Here is a 15981-nt window from a genome sequence, read left to right as displayed (position 1 = left end):
ATGATGGGACCCTAGGTACAGAAGCATACACATCTGCTGGGTATAACTTTGGTTAGTATAGGTGCTAGAAGTGATCTTGCTCAGTAATTCTGATCTCCCTCCCCTTTTTTCATCCCCTTCCAGTAAATGATTTTAAGAAAGAGCACTAGAATGGAACAATCTCGATATGAATGCCAATTCTACCTCCTTCCTGTGGAACCTTGGAGACTCTCCTTAGACTCTCAGAATTTCTGTTTGATCATGTCTAACAGTGGGTTAAATGAGGTTGCATAAGGCAAACTCCTTCATCACCATGCAAATCTCCTAGTAGGTGGCTGCCCAGTAAGCCGCAGTTCTATTTTCTGAAATATGGACAGATGGGGCTCTAACTGGCCTGTTTTGGCCCCGTGGCCAGGTGTCCTGCTTGTAGTCTTCTTTAATAGGTCACTCATTACTGTTGCACCAGCATCTCTCTGAACTTGTGTTATGATTGATTCTTGAGTTGCTGAGAATCATTGAGGGGGGAAAAATTGCTTTGGTTTTAGTCATCTAAACTTAAGTGGTACTTGTCAGTGTAGCCAAGGAAGACGATTTCAGGGAGACCAAGATATTATTTTATTCTGCTGCAACTCACGATTCCACAACAAGCAGTTTCTTCTTTACAGAAAAGGCTACCTTTGCTGGAGTTCAGACCGAAGACTGGGGCCAATTCATGCACATCTGCGACGTAATTAACTCCACACAAGAGGGGTGAGTTTCATGCTGCTGGGTTGGTGCATTTGTCCCTAATAAGAAGCATCAGATGTCCAGAGTGTCTTCCCTTGCAAACTGATTTTCTCACTGAAAGAATGTTTTCATTATTCTAGAAAGACCCTCTACCTTTCAAAGGCATCAAGTTACATATTGGGCTAACAACTATCCTTGCTTTACCATGTGGAGTAACTAAGAATCTGTTATAACTTTTTCTCTCTCCTCTCTGTGGTTTTATTAATAGCTTCAACTTTTGTCTCTGCTGGCTCAAATTCCTTGTTTTTAAAAGATAAGAGAGAGATTGTTTCTTTTTTTTTTGGGGGGGGGGGTGGATTTTCCTGTTCTAATTTGCCAGTGTTTTCTGTCCACTCCTGATCCTGATGGTGATTAATCTCTGGGCATTTGGGTTTTGTTTTGTTTTTGTTTTTTTTTTCTCAGAACTGGGGATTGAACCTCAGAAGTATTCTACCTCCAAGCTATACCCTCAGGCCTATTTGTTATTCTTTATTTTAAAACAAGGCCTCACTAAGTAGCTGAGGCTGGCCACAAACCTGCGATCCTCCTGTCTCAGCCTTTCAAGATCTTGGATTACAAGCATGCACCACCACATCCAGCTGGCATTCGTTTTTATAACCAGAAAATAATCTACCAGTCTTTTTGTTCTTTTTTCCTCAGCATAATATCTTTTTCTTTGTGCCAACTCACCCATGTTCATGCCTTGTTCTTAAATAAGGTGTTAACTTTTGGTACACCTTTTTAAGCTTAAGAGAATTGAAATTATTAAAAAAAAAAAAAAAGTCAGCTGGGCATGGTGGCTCATGCTTGTAATCCCGTGCTTGGGAGGCTGAGACAGGAGGATCGCACAGGTTCGAAGCCAGCCTCAGCTACTTAGTGAGGCTCTCAGCAACTTAGTGAGACCCTGTTTCCAAATAAAATATAAAATTGGTCTGGGAATATAGGAATATAGCCTAGAGGTATAAAGCCTCTGGGTTCCACTCCCAGTACCACACACACACACACACAGAAAAAAATCACAAAGAAGGGCCTACTTTTTTGCATTTGGTCACCTCCAGGTTATTATAAAAGTTACACTTCTAGCCAGGCATGGTGGCACACACTTGTAATCCTCGCGCTTGGGAGGCAGAGACAGGAGGATAGCATAGGTTTGATGCCGGCTTTGCTGGCTTAAGAGACCCTGTTTCCAAATAAAAATATAAAAAATAGGCCGGGCGTGGTGGCGCACGCTTGTAATCCCCGCGCTTGGGAGGCGGAGACAGGAGGATCGCACAGGTCCAAAGTCAGCCGCACTGGCTTAAGAGACCCTGTTTCCAAATAAAAATATAAAAATAGGTCTGGGAGTGAAGCCCGGAGGTAGAAGGGCTTCCAGAAACACCAGTACCACCAAAAAAAAAATAAATAAATAAAATATATATATGTGTGTGTGTGTGTGTGTGTGTGTGTGTGTGTGTGTGTGTGGTGTCTGGAAGTGTAGCCTGGAGGTAGAAGGGTTTCCAGGAACCCCAATACCACCAAAAAAAAAGTTACACTTCTATAGTGCACCAATAATAAATAAATAAATTATAAAATAAAAATATATGAGCAATTGAGATATCAATAAAAAAAAGTTACACTTCTGTTATTTTTTCAGTTACAGTGGTAACTGGCATTAAGAGAGATTTAGTCCTAGCTTATGTTGATAATGAAAACAGGACAATTACTGATTATATATCAACAGAAAGTGCTATTATTGACACTTTTTAATACTTATAAAAGTTTTGTTTCTCTTGCTTACCATATTTAGATCTTCTGTGAACCTTTGTATTGATAATACCAGTTTCTTCACCAGTAATACAAAAAGATTCTTGTAAAGTGAGTTTTGACCCTTTTGTATCTATGGCTCTTACTTTGTAACATAAAGTTATGGGCTATTAGAAGCTGACCCAGTTTGTCCTAATTCTTCTTGCCTGTAGAGTGCTTTAGGAAATACGGAAAATCTTCATTAAAGTGGTGCCCTTCATCATTTTGGAATATACTTTTCCTATAAGCCGATCTTGTGAAGTGATAAAGGGAAATGCGTATAAGCACATTTCGTGGGTGTTGCTTTCTAAGTAATACTTTTACACAAGCATTTTATGTGATTCTCCTAAGAGGGGAGGTAGTATTGTCTGGTTACATTCGTGAAGACATTGAGGTGGGAGAAGTAAAGTGATGCCCTAAGGTGACACAACAGAGCCAAGGCCTCAGTCTTCCTTTCTTTAGCCATTCCTCTTCCCACAGTGCCTGCTGCTGTGCAGACTGCTTGCATGCCTAAGCTGGTGATCTCTATGTATTTATTGCTCTAGGCCAAAAGATGCAGTTAAAGCTTTGAAGAAAAGGATTTCCAAAAACTACAATCATAAAGAAATCCAGCTTACCTTGTCAGTAAGTACTTTAATGTTTTGGGTTTGTTTTTTTTTTTTTGTTTTCTGGTATTTTTTGTGGTACTAGGGGGTGGAACCCAGGGGCTTTCTATCTCCAGGCTACACCCGAGGCCTGTTTTATATTTTATTTAGAAACAGGGTCTCACTAAGTTGCTGAGAGCCTCACTAAGTAGCTGAGGCTGGCTTCGAACCTGTGCCATCCTCCTGTCTCAGCCTCCCAAGCGCGGGGATTACAAGCGTGAGCCACCACGTCTGGCTACTTTATTGTTTTAATCAAGACATTTTTAATCCTGGGTAAGATATATATCTGCACCCGTGTGAACACAAATATTTGGAGATAACTATTAGGTTAGCAAAGAGTTGTGTCCTATGTGACTTAAGGCTCTTCTTTATTTTGGGAAATGCAGAATAGAGTTGAGTCCATTATAAGAGGATTTAATTTCGTGGAAAGAGGGTATTCCTGGAGAATCAGTTTTTGCTAATCAGGAGATAGAAACTTGTGTTTAAAAAAAGAAAAACTTGTGCCGGGCATGATCCCTGGGCTTGGGAGGCGGAGACAGGAGGATCGCACAGGTCTGAAGTCAGCCGCACTGGCTTAAGAGACCCTGTTTCCAAATAAAAAGTATAAAAATAGGTCTGGGAGTGTAGCCCAGAGGCAGAAGGGTTTCCAGGAACCCCAGTACCACCAAAAATAAAAAAATAAAAAAAAATTGCAAATGCTGAACCGATGAAGAAGTTTGGGTTTCTATTAATTAAACCTTGCTGAAAGCGGGGAGAACTGAAGTCTTGAAAAACCACTCCTCCTCAGCTTTCTCCCTTGAATGCCTTTGTGGAATCCAGAGGTGCAGGCGGCTCATTAAGCTTCCCCCACCTTCCGCTGCTTGTTATAACCTGGAGAATGTTCTTTGTTGATTTAAGCAGTTCTGTGATTTGGATGTGGTCTGTTATTTGACTGGTTCTCATTTCCCCTACCCCCATTTTTGGCCACATGAGTTCTTCAGGTTACCATGGTGAGTTGCCCTTTTAGTTTTGATGTGTGTTCAAGCCCTGCCTGCTGCCTGAGAGTGAGCTGAGTGGCCTTCCAATTTCTCCTGCACGTCTTTATTTACCTCCTAGACCACGCATGCTGTGGCACTAACTTGCCAGCCTCGAACTGCCTTTGGAAGCCATGGGAATGTTTATCAGGAGACCTACAGGGCAGATGTGAGCGCAGGTCTGGGTTTTTAAATTCCCATAGAAGAAAATGCATCACATCTTATATACTTGGAAATTAGCTGAATGAGAAGTGAATTGAACAATCTTCCTGATGCAATCACTGAAGAAGCCCTTTGTGTTGGGATCCGGATGTAGCATGGGAAGCATTTCTCACCCCTCACCCTTTTTTTGACCTGTCTCATGTCTTTTGCTCAAAGCCGCCAAAACTCAAAGAAATCACAGAAGGAAGGAAAAATATAGGGAGAGAAGTAAGGTGCTTCTGTAGAAATAACGGAACTTTGGGCCAGTGATAAAGATGCCTGTTACCTGGTTCATACTTGGGACCAGGGTCAGAACACAGTCTTTGGATTCCAAATTCCAAGTCCTTGCCCAACACTACTTAGCTTCTCAGAGTGAATCAAGTCTCCCTCATAAAAGAACAAGCTACAGTTTTGTGTGTGTGTTCAGCTCCTGGTGCAGGGCCAGGAACATTGTATCGGGTATTGACTGAATTAGTGACATCTCCCACACACCTCATCCCTTCTCCTGGTACCCAGGAAGACACAAGGGCTGGTGGAAGGTACTGTAGAGATGAGTAGAAAGAAATGTAAATGTGCCCTAAAATGAAGTGAACTCAGACTGCGGAAGATTAGACTGAGGGAAGAGGGGAAGATTATGAATTATACCTTCTTCTTCCTCTCTCTCTTTTTCTTTTGGTACTAGGGATTTGAATACTTATTGAGGCAGTCTACCTCTGAGCTACACCCCGAGCCCTTTTTATTTCTTATTTTGAGACAGATTCTTTCTAAATTTCTAAAGGTCTTGCTAAGTTGCTGAGGCTGGCCTTGAACCTCTGTGATCCTCCTGTCTCAGCCTCCTAAGCAATGGGATTTTTGCCATTTTCATGCAGATTCCTTCAAATTGTATATATAATGTCCCAGGCACCTCATGTCAGACCACCCACTGCCTTACAGAAGTGTGCTAAGGAACTTCATTATTCACTTAAGCCAAACTGAATTATGAGGGAAATTAGTCACAGAAAGAATCAAGCAATGTCTGCCAAAGGCAATTAAAAGTTTGCCAATAAATTCTCTAAAAAGTTATCCCCATATCTGACATTTTCATTTTATCACTATGAAGTTCTGAGAGCCTGTCAAAGTCAATTACAAACGCTCTTTATATTGTCTGTCATTTGGGGTTCTCCATGGACTTGTTATCCTTGATTAGTTCCTTGATGGGATCAGACCGTACTATGATTTCCTACCATGAGTTGATCGGGCAGTTTTATCAAGGAGTCAGTAGTTGGTTGTGCTTTGTTTTTGCAATACTGTTGAACCAAGGGCATGATACATGCCAGACAAATGCTCTACCACTGGCTTACATTCCCAGTCCAAGAAGTCAGTAGTTTTGTTTTAAGGTATTATTATCAGGCTCTATTGCTCTAAGCTAGAGATTATCCTTTTATTTTTTTAATGAGTTGATTGTGATAAATTGCAGCAAGATATCATTGTCAAATGGAAAGTGGTTGAACAGGTTCCTGAGAATCAGTGAATTAATAGGCCTTTGTGGTATACCTACCACAAATGGTGAGCTGCAGTGGTTTCATGTACTTGTGACACATACTGTCGATCCAGGAACTGTTGCGGTTAGAAAGGATGAGGATGCTGAGTTTTCTTGAGGGTAGATAAGATAACCATACCTTGGTATGATCTCCATGGATAGTCCAGCTATGCAGTCTTCATCTCTGGTGGCCCTGAAACCTGGTGGTCATCACTGGGCCTGGATTAGAATTTACTCTGAGAAAGAAAACTGCTGAGTAGCTCTTTTTCTTCCAGCTGTCTCTGAAGAGAATACCCATGTCGGCTGATCCACACATTCTCTCCTAATAGGAACATCTCCATGGTAACAGATGATCAAAATAGTTATCATCTGCTGAGGCCCTGTTTTGTTTCAGGCTCTTAATGTAATTATATTTCATTAAGTATTCATAACAAGCCTCTAAATGAAGGTAATATGCCCATTTTGCAGATAAGGATACCTAGGCTTCATCTAAGTGATTTTTCCCAGCTAAGGACCAAAGGAAATCAGTAAAATTTTGAATCAGCCACTTTGATATCTCTTGGGCCCTGGGCCCTGGGTTTTTTTTTTTGTTTGTTTGTTTTTTTCCTTTCTCTTTCTTTCCTCCTTTTTTTTATTTTTATTTTTTGTGGCATTGAGGATAAAACCCAGTGGTATTCTACCTCTGAGCTATACCCCAGCCCTATTTGTTATTCTTTATTTTGAAACAGCATCTCACTAAGTCATGGAGGGCTTCATTAAGTAGCTGAGGCTGGCTGTGAACCTGCAATCCTCCTGTCTCAGCCTCCCAAATACTGGGATTACAAGCGTGCGCCCCCACACCCAGTTCTGAGTTTTCTATTAAACCTGAGATTATGGATTCTTGGTTGTCCTCTTTCCAAAAGCAGATTATCTGAACACATTTACGCCAAAATAAGATATCAAAATACATCAAAGCAACATAGGTAATTTTTTCCATTTGCCACAATAGTTTCTGTTTCTACATGGACTGGGGGCTGAATACTAGAGACAAAATGGAGGAGCTGATATAGAAGTAATTAGTCCTGACATTCTGGATTCCAATGGGAAAACACAGCGTGCGATCGCTGATCTCCAGATGTTAACACTCTCAGAATTTCACTTTGACTCTGAATTCATGTGCATATCTCCTGGGAATGTTGCTCATTATCATAAAATATTGGTCCTCCAGAGTTAAAAGTTGGTTTGTGGGAAATATAGTAAGAAATCCTTCATTAATTTCCCTATAAGAGAAAGTAAGACTCAGAGGCTTCATGCCCAAGACTGGATGAAGAGCTGTATGAGTTTCTCTCTGAGTTTCTGTAAGCTCATATTGAACTCAAGGCACATTTACTATCTCAGTATTTCATCCTTTGAAAACTCATTATAATAGCATATAAATTTAAATATAATTTTTGAGCATGGTAGCACATACCTATAATCCCAATACTTGGAGGTCAAGATAGGAGGAATACAGGTCTGAGGCTAAGATGTACTAACTTGGTGAGGCCCTGTTTCAAAATAAAAAGGGGCTGGCGCAAGTGTAGATCAGTGATAGAATGCCCCTGGGTTCAATTTCTAGTAACTAACACACACACACACACACACACACACACACACACACACACACGTCACTTAATTTTTTACCTTTTCAACTTGCCTAACCAGCTTGGGTTAGTATTTATCATAATATATTACGGGGTTTTTGTTTTGTTTTTGTTTTTTTTTGCTTTGCTTTGACCATTTTCCCTTTGTTTCCCATGGCTGCGTGTGCTCAACTTCTGTATTTCCTGGTTTCTCTCTTGATGACCTTGTTTTAAAACTCTAGCTTTCATACCTGTTCTTTTTGTATTGCCATTAAAGTGAAACTCAAAATACAAAGCACGGTGCCGAGTTACGTTTCAGGACTTCTTTTCTGAAGAAATAACAATACCTGTCCCGGCCACATTATAGTTTCTGTGACCTCTTTAACTCAAGGTGGTAGCGTGGAAACTAGAGATTTAATTTTGTTTGTAGATCACTTTTAGAAATCTAGCTATCAGCTCATTCTTTCTCAGCCCAGTTCCTGCTCATGTTACTTTGTTGAGAATGTTTATTCTAAGTGAACTAATGATCCCAGCAATTAGTAAACCCAGCTGAGTGTATTTCGGTTCGTATTCTATTTGTATGTGTGCATGCATCCCCAGCTCTTTTTATTTATTTTATTTATTATTGGGAGATAGGTCTTGCTAAACTGCCCCGTCTAGGCTACAGTTTGTGATCTTTCTGCTTTGCTTTCTAAGTAGCTTCCCAAGTAGCTGGGATAATAGGTACCACCACGCCCAGCTAGGTACATGTTCTTAACTATTTAATATTTACTCTTCTTTCTCTTTGACCTTGCCCATGTTACGTCATTCTTTCCCTTGCTTGGTTGCCTTCCTTGAGTTTCTTTGACCTGAGTAGCAGTAGAACAGGTGACCTCAGTATCCCAGCCGTTTCTCCTCTCCTCACTATATCCTCACTTGTGGCTCTTGACTCCCGTGTGTGTGTGTGTGTGTGTGTGTGTGTGTGTGTGTGTAGCTTCCCACTCGACATCTACTTGAGTGTCCTCTTGCCTTTTAAACCTAAAATATCTGAATTTCAACTCACTGTTTTTGCTGCTAGAAACCGATTCATACCACCTCATCCACTTCCAGTTTCCATCAAAGGTGCCTCCCTCTCTTGCAGAAGGAAGTCCACTTACCTTTCCATACTTCTTCCTTCTTTGACATTCATTCAAAGTTCTGCCTTCCTAAGTTTCCCCTGACTTTCCCTCCCTTGCATCCCCATCATTCAAGTTTAGGTCTTTTCTGAATCACGTCTGTACTGGTCGGTGCCTGCTGGATCTTCCTGTCATACCAGGATTTTTTACCCTCTATTTCCCTTTTTAGAGTGCTGCTTGACAACCTTTCCAGAATGTTATGTTACACACATTAATCTTTTGAGCTCTGGGTAGAGGTGTGACGGTGACCAATAGAAATCCGTAGGGCAGTCTGGGCACTGTGACCCAGAGACTCAGGAAGCTGAGGCAGGAGAATCACAAGTTTGAGGCCAGCCCGGGCAACTTAGTGAGACTGTAACTCGAAATAAAACATAAAAAGGGCTTGGGATATAACTCAGTGGTAGAGCACTCCTGGGTTCCATCCCTTACACCACACACATTAAAAAAAAAAAAGAAAGAAATTCCTCAGGGGCTTCTTAGTAGCACCTTCAGGATAATGTCCAGGCACTTTGCGCTGCCACAAAAATTTCTATACAGTCTGGATGATGTCCCACAAACTTTTTTACCCTGACCTTCAGTGTGACCCCAGTTGCCTATATAAAAAATCTACAACCAGAGACAAACGAGTTCTTATCTCCCGCCTCACAGTACTCATGCACTTTGTCACCTTTAATTTTTTTCATACCATTGCTGTTAATCACCTTTGCATTACTGTAGCAGGTACCTGAAATAATCAACCTATAAAGAGAAAGGTTTATTTTGGCCCAAGGTCTCAGAGATTTTAGTCCATGATCCATCAAGCCTGTTGCTTCTGTTTCTTTGAGGCCTGTGAGAAGGCAGCAGATCCTGACACAGGTGCACAGCAGTGCAAAACCGTGTACCTTATGGCTGGGAAGTAAGAAAGAAAGAGACCAGGATCCCAGCACCCCTTTTGAAGGCACACTTGCAATGACCCAAAACTTTCCACTAAGCCCCCACCTACGAAAGTGTCCAGCACCTCCCAATATAGCCAAGTTGGGGACCATGTCTTTAACACATGGACTTTTGGAGAACATTCCAGATCCAAACTATCGTGTCCTTTGTCTGTCTAAAAGACAGCTCCCTTCTCGTTTTTCTTTTCCGTAGCCATTTTTCAAAGCCCAGCTTTAGGACTAGCCTTTTCCAAAAGTTTTGCAAGACCACTGGGTCCTAAATAATCCTACTTGCCTAGAAAGGTCTGTAGCTAGGCTGACTCTGCAATTTATCATCTAAACTAATATATATATTTTTTTAATTTTTATTTTTTATAAGTGGAACATATTGAGAGTGGTGTACATTTACATTGTGCTTCATGCCCTTCCTCCTCCCTTTTCCTTCTCCCCCAATAGTGTCCAGGTTAATCATGTTGTATTTATGCTATTACACATATTTGTATGTAGCTCCTCCATTGAACACCCTCAGCCTTCTTCCTCTCCTATCCTTCCATTCAAGCTTTGCTGAGATTTTCCCTCCATCATCTGGAGTCCCTCTGGTATTACCACTACTCCCTAGCTTGGACATATTACAGAAAACGTATGTCCCTTCTCTTTCTGTTCTTGACTAATCTCACTTAACATAATGTTCTCCAGCTCCCTCCATCTTCTTGCAAATGCTATTATTTTATTTTTCTTTATAGCTGAATAGAATTCCATTGTGTGTATTTCCCATAATTTTGCAATCCATTCATCTGTTGATGGAGATCTAGGTTGGTTCCATATTTTGGCTATTACAAACTGTGCTGCTATGAACATGGGTATGCATATGTTAACGTAGTTCTCTGATTTCAACCCCTTTGGAAAGATACCCAGGAGTGGTATAGCCGGATCAAATGGTGGATCTATTCCCAGTTTTCTAAGGAATCTCCATACTGATCTCCATTAAACTAGTATATTTTTGAGACTGAAAGGTTGAGTCATCATAAGTAAAGCCAGGACGACAGCTGTGTACCACGCTTACCCTAGATAAACTGGAGCACATGTAACACAGTTTATAACCATGTATTTTGCCTGAATTTCTCACATAGCACTTGGCATCCCCTCCCTTGTGTTTCTGTGAATGCTGTTACAGTTGTCCTGACTCCCATCAACTCTAGCCTTTAGACAGTTACATTGTGCTTATATTTCTCCACATCCCTAGAATCTAATATTTTACCATCCATTTCAGAAAGTGAATAATGTTTGTAAATCTGAATGCTGGTAGAAATCATTACTTAGCAATGTTTGCCTTGTATCTAGGAAGTTGATCTCCAGAGATATATAATATTTATTTTTTGGTTTAGCTCATTGATATGTGTATGCAGAACTGTAGTCCGACTTTTCGGTCTCTGATTGTGAAAAAGGAATTCGTTAAAGACTGTCTGGTTAAGCTGCTAGATCCCAGATACACCTTGCCATTGGACATTCAGAACAGAATCTTGAATTTCATTAAGGTAAGTCTGTTGTGCATTTCATGGGATGGTAAATTTCTAAGATTAGGGATCTACTGGCCTACCTTCTGATTGTTTTCTGTGATCTTTTATATACCTAGGATTGAATCAGAAAGCATTTTTACTACTTAAGTTTCCATGGAATAAATAATTTCTTGGCATTGGATAATAAGTTGAGAAGTTGTAGTCATTTTCCTACTTGCCTGTCAGTTTCTGTTTTATCCAGGTCAGGGAAGAAAGATAGTGATGTGCATGTTTATTTTGTACATAGGGCAACTATATTCTGGGGTAGATAACAGACTAGTTCAAGGTTACTTTAGCAGAGGAGCCACTGATGGTCTTCTAGAATCTATTTTGGATTTAGTATAGCAAAAAAAAAAAAATGACTGATAGTATCTATCCTAGGGTTTTATAAAAATGTCAAAGCACAAGACTCTAAGGATTCAAGGTGTTTTATAATATCCTAGCCTTGAAAATGAACGTATCAACCATGGCATTCAAAAGTAGCTTTCCCTCTCTAAGTAAGGTACACAATTGCTAATTTCTCACTTTCTGTCACGAGCTTCAGAATTATTTTGCTTCTGCTGTTCTTTAATTCTGGAACTTTCTATATCTTGAACTCAGACTTGGTCACAGGGTTTCCCAGGAGGCGTGGACGTAAGTGAAGTGAAAGAGGTGTACCTCGACCTGCTTAAGAAGGGTGTCCAGTTCCCTCCCTCAGATGGAGAGGCTGCAACAGCAAGACAGGAGGTAGGAGGTTTCTCTTTGACCCTTGCAGGATAAGATAATATGTTACTTAGGCCTTTTCCTTATTGCAAGGGATAATCTCGGGTTGACCAGCTTAAGCAAAAAGATGAATTTCTTGGAATGATGTGGCTGTATCTTGTACAATAACAAGGCTGAAGACCTTGCTACTCAAAATGCATTTGATGTATGATCTTGGAGCTTCAGAGATTCTTCTTGCGAGAATAAATCAGAATCTCTCTTTTTACAAGATTTCCAGGTGTTTTTCTTCTGCATATTCTTGTTGACAGGCACTAGCATAGACCTCCATGCTTCAGGCTGCTCCCCAACCCACCAGGTTGCAGAGGCAGCATTGACTCAGGGAGGGAGTCCCGGGTAGAGGAGACACCTTGCCAGCTTTGGCTTCAAAAGACTTAACACGACTTCATTTCCCATTTGTTTTTAACAACCCAAGGAGGGAACAGCAGTCATCTCACGTGGGAGTGTATCATGTAGACGCTTAGTAAGAACCAAAAGCATTCTGTTGAATACTTGCTCTGTTATGGGCCTGCCATTTCCTTCAAGCTGTTCCTAAAATGCAGGAAGGGCTGTACTTTTGATTATTGAGTTTGGGCTAACATCATCTACTGGAGACTTTGGTTGAGAGTCCTGAGTCAGTTCAATAAGAAAACTGGGCTTCAGGTGACTAGGTTAATTCCCATCATCCTATTTCCATATTTTATATGATAGACTGCTCGGATCTCATCGAATCCATCAACATCCGTCCCTACCGCACCGGCTCTTTCTTCTGTACCTGCTCCCAGGAACGTGACTATTAAATTGGTTCCAGAGCAGGTAACAAGAATGTCAACTGCATTTACTGATGTCTTTTCCTACGGTCTGCGCATTGTATATACGCTTACTTTATTCTTATCAACATTATGGGGTGCCGGTGCATTATTACCCTCATTTTTGAGCAGAGAAGACTGCAGCTTAGGGAGACCCTATGACTTACCATAGTTCATTTCTAAGCAGACTTAACCTGATGGGTTCTATATGATTCCAAAGCTCACACTTGGAGCTTTTTGAGTTTTGCTCAGGTAGTGGACTTCAGGGCTTTGTGGAGCCGTGGCGGTAGACTGTATCTGGTGTCTACTAGCTGATTCCTGTTGCTCCTTCTAGGACTGTTCATGTCATTTCAGAGAGCTCAGTAAGTGGTAGTCTCATTACTAATAGTAATTGTGCCAATTGAATTGTGTTTGCCTCTTTGTCTCTGTTTATCTGCCATAAGCAGATAAACAATTACATGTCCAGATAAGCAATTACATGATGCTCATTTATATCTAGGAACTATCCCTGAAGACCTTGTATTAATATATTTTTGTGGGCTACTGGGGATGGAACCCAGGGCCATTCTACCTTTGAGCCACATCCCCAGCCCTATTTTTTATTCTTTATTTTGAAACAGGGTCACACTGAGCTGCAAGGGCCTCACTAAGTAGCTGAGGCTGTCGGCAAACTGCAGTCCTCCTGTCTTGATCTCTCAAATGCTGGGATTATAAGCATGTGCTACCACACCTGGCTTGTATTAATATTTTTCAGTGTTTCTTACAGAAAAAAAACTACGTGATTAATTCCTCATAGACCTTAGTCCAGGAAGAAAACAATGTCTTTTTATCCTTCTTCCTTCAATGCCATGAGAACTGTAAAACTCCTTATTTTTTTTTTCACAATTGGTTACCAAGAGACTCAGGATATAATTTCCTATTTTTGTCCAGTTTTCTGATTCTCCTATTGTTAAATCTTCTTCCCTGTCCATATTGGTTCTAAGTTTTTTGTCCTTTCATTTTTAACTTCCTAAAGCATATTTTTGGGTTTATTACAAGCAAGCTCAAGACCATTTAGGTGACAGCATAATTTGTAAATTAGTTATACCTATATTTACAGGAACTTCAATGTGTTTGAAAATAGGAAATTTTGAATAGCATTTTCTCTCGCTTAGCATACATCCTGTGAGTGGGAAACAGTCATTCTTCATGTGTCCCACGTAGCCATGGGTAATTGTCTTGTTCTCTACAGATTGGGAAGTTGCACAGTGAATTGGATATGGTGAAGATGAATGTGAGAGTGATGTCTGCAATACTGATGGAGAACACTCCTGGGTCCGAAAACCATGAAGACGTAGAGCTTCTGCAGGTATAGGACGATATTGGGGACAAGATGTCTTATAAAGTTATCCTCTGAGCTTTGGAGATGGAAGACACTGGAGTATTGTCTTCTCCATCCTCCTGCATCCTGAAGTCATTTGATTTCCAAACTTAAGAAAAAAGATCCAAGAACGACTTCATTAGAAGTATAGTAGTAACTTAGAAATGATCCTTGTCCTCTTGTAAAAAAAAAAAAAAAAAAAAAAATTACTATAATTTATGCCCTTGGGCATAAATGATCTAGACTCATGTTGATTGTCTGTCTGTTTTTATGGTCCGGGGGATCAAACCCAGAGCCTTATACATGCTAGGCAAGTGCTCTACCACTGAGCTACATCCCTAACCTTATTTTATTTATTTTATTTTAGTTTATTTTGAGATAGGATCTAACTAGGTTGCACAAGCTGGCCTCTAACTTTTGATCCTCCTGCCTTTACCTCTTTTTTTTTTTTTTTTTTAATTTGGTGGTACTGAGGTCTCTGGAAACCCTTCTCTGGGCTACACTCCCAAACCTATTTTATATTTTTATTTGGAAACAGAGTCTCTTAAGCCAGCGAGGCTGGCTTTGAACCTGCGCCATCCTCCTGTATCTGCCTCCCAAGCACAGGGATTACAAGCTTGCTCCACCACGCCCAGCCTGCCTCTACCTCTTGAATAGCCGGGATTACAGGTGTATACCACCATGCCCAACTTCTCATTATTTTAAGCATGGAAAAACTGCCTCTTTCTCCATCCATTATACAAATGTATTGAGTAACTGTGATGTAGTGGAAGGATACAGATATCAAGAGGTCGTTCTAGTCCTTAAGTTCTTCTGTCTAGCAAGCAAAATAGGTTTGTAAACAACATGGTAAAATACACAAGGTGCTATAATATAAAATTCATCAGTATGTGGTAGGATAAGGGATGAATTAGGGACAAGGAGAAAGGTCAGGATTTTAGGAAAGTTTTAGATGGAGACAGCACTCAGGCTGTGGAAGAATAAGAAGAGAGGGCATTTAGACCTTGACCAGGTGAAGAAAACCATGAGCCATTGACTGGCCCTCCAGAACCTTCTATGTCTGTTTATTCATTTTACCTTTACCAGTTGGTTCTTCTAATTATCAATTTTAAAACTTCTTACTTAGTAATTTCAGCCATGTGTTATGGCATGTGCCTGTAGACCCATTACTCAGGAGGCTGAGGCAGAAAGATCACATGAGGCCGGGCGTGGTGGCGCACGCTTGTAATCACTGTTCTTGGGAGGCAGAGACAGGAGGATCCGCACAGGTTCGAAGCCAACTGCACTGGCTTCAGAGACCCTGTTTCCAAATAAAAATATAAAATAGGTCTGGGAGTATAGCTCGGAAGTAGAAGGGTTTCCAGGAACCCCAGTACCACCAAAAAAAAAAAGATCACATGAGCCCAGGAGTTCAAGATCTGCCTTGGCAACATAGTGAGACCTTATTTCTTTTCTTTTTTTTATTCCTTATTTCAAAACAGGGTCTCACTGAGTTGTGAAGGGCCTTACTAAGTAGCTGAAGCTGTCCACAAACAGTGATCATCCTGTCTCAGCCTCCCGAATGCTGAGATTACAAGCGTGCGCCACCACGCCCGGCTAGTGAGACCTTATTTCAAAACAAAAGAATAAAATACATAATTCCATTTAATACTCATTTAGAAGCGGTTAGAAAAAAAGTCAGTTTGTCTTTCCAAACAAGTTAAGAACCTTCTATTTCTCCGATTTCCACTCCCTGCTTCTCATGTGGGTGTTGTCTTTCCTTTAGTTTCTTTGATTGCTAGTAAATAGCATTTTTCTCGCTCGTTCTGAAAACAAAAACATTTTCTCCACAGTGTGTATTATATGTCACTGCAACATTCTCGAATCATTTCTATTTTCTTTGCTGAAGTAGAAACATCTGTTAGTCATGAACTTTAGGGATTCACCTGTCCAAAAATACCAGTTGTTTG

General features: G+C 40.6%; 1 protein-coding gene across 1 annotated transcript in view; it reads left to right on the top strand.

Annotated features, from left to right (window-relative positions):
- The window catches only part of TOM1L1 (target of myb1 like 1 membrane trafficking protein), a gene marked incomplete at both ends in the record, with an annotated part of 48300 nt that overhangs the window by 2111 nt on the left and 30208 nt on the right, over window positions 1-15981 (top strand). The window contains 6 exons of the mRNA XM_080712609.1: window positions 645-729; window positions 3072-3150; window positions 10955-11104; window positions 11726-11851; window positions 12575-12679; window positions 13904-14020. Coding sequence (XP_080568735.1) covers window positions 645-729; window positions 3072-3150; window positions 10955-11104; window positions 11726-11851; window positions 12575-12679; window positions 13904-14020 — 662 coding nt within the window. The remainder of the gene's footprint in view (window positions 1-644; window positions 730-3071; window positions 3151-10954; window positions 11105-11725; window positions 11852-12574; window positions 12680-13903; window positions 14021-15981) is intronic.

This window comes from Muscardinus avellanarius (genome assembly GCF_963383645.1).
Source record: "Muscardinus avellanarius genome assembly, chromosome: 16".
In the NCBI taxonomy this organism is placed as follows: domain Eukaryota; kingdom Metazoa; phylum Chordata; class Mammalia; order Rodentia; family Gliridae; genus Muscardinus; species Muscardinus avellanarius.
This window is presented reverse-complemented; position numbering and strand designations above follow the sequence as displayed.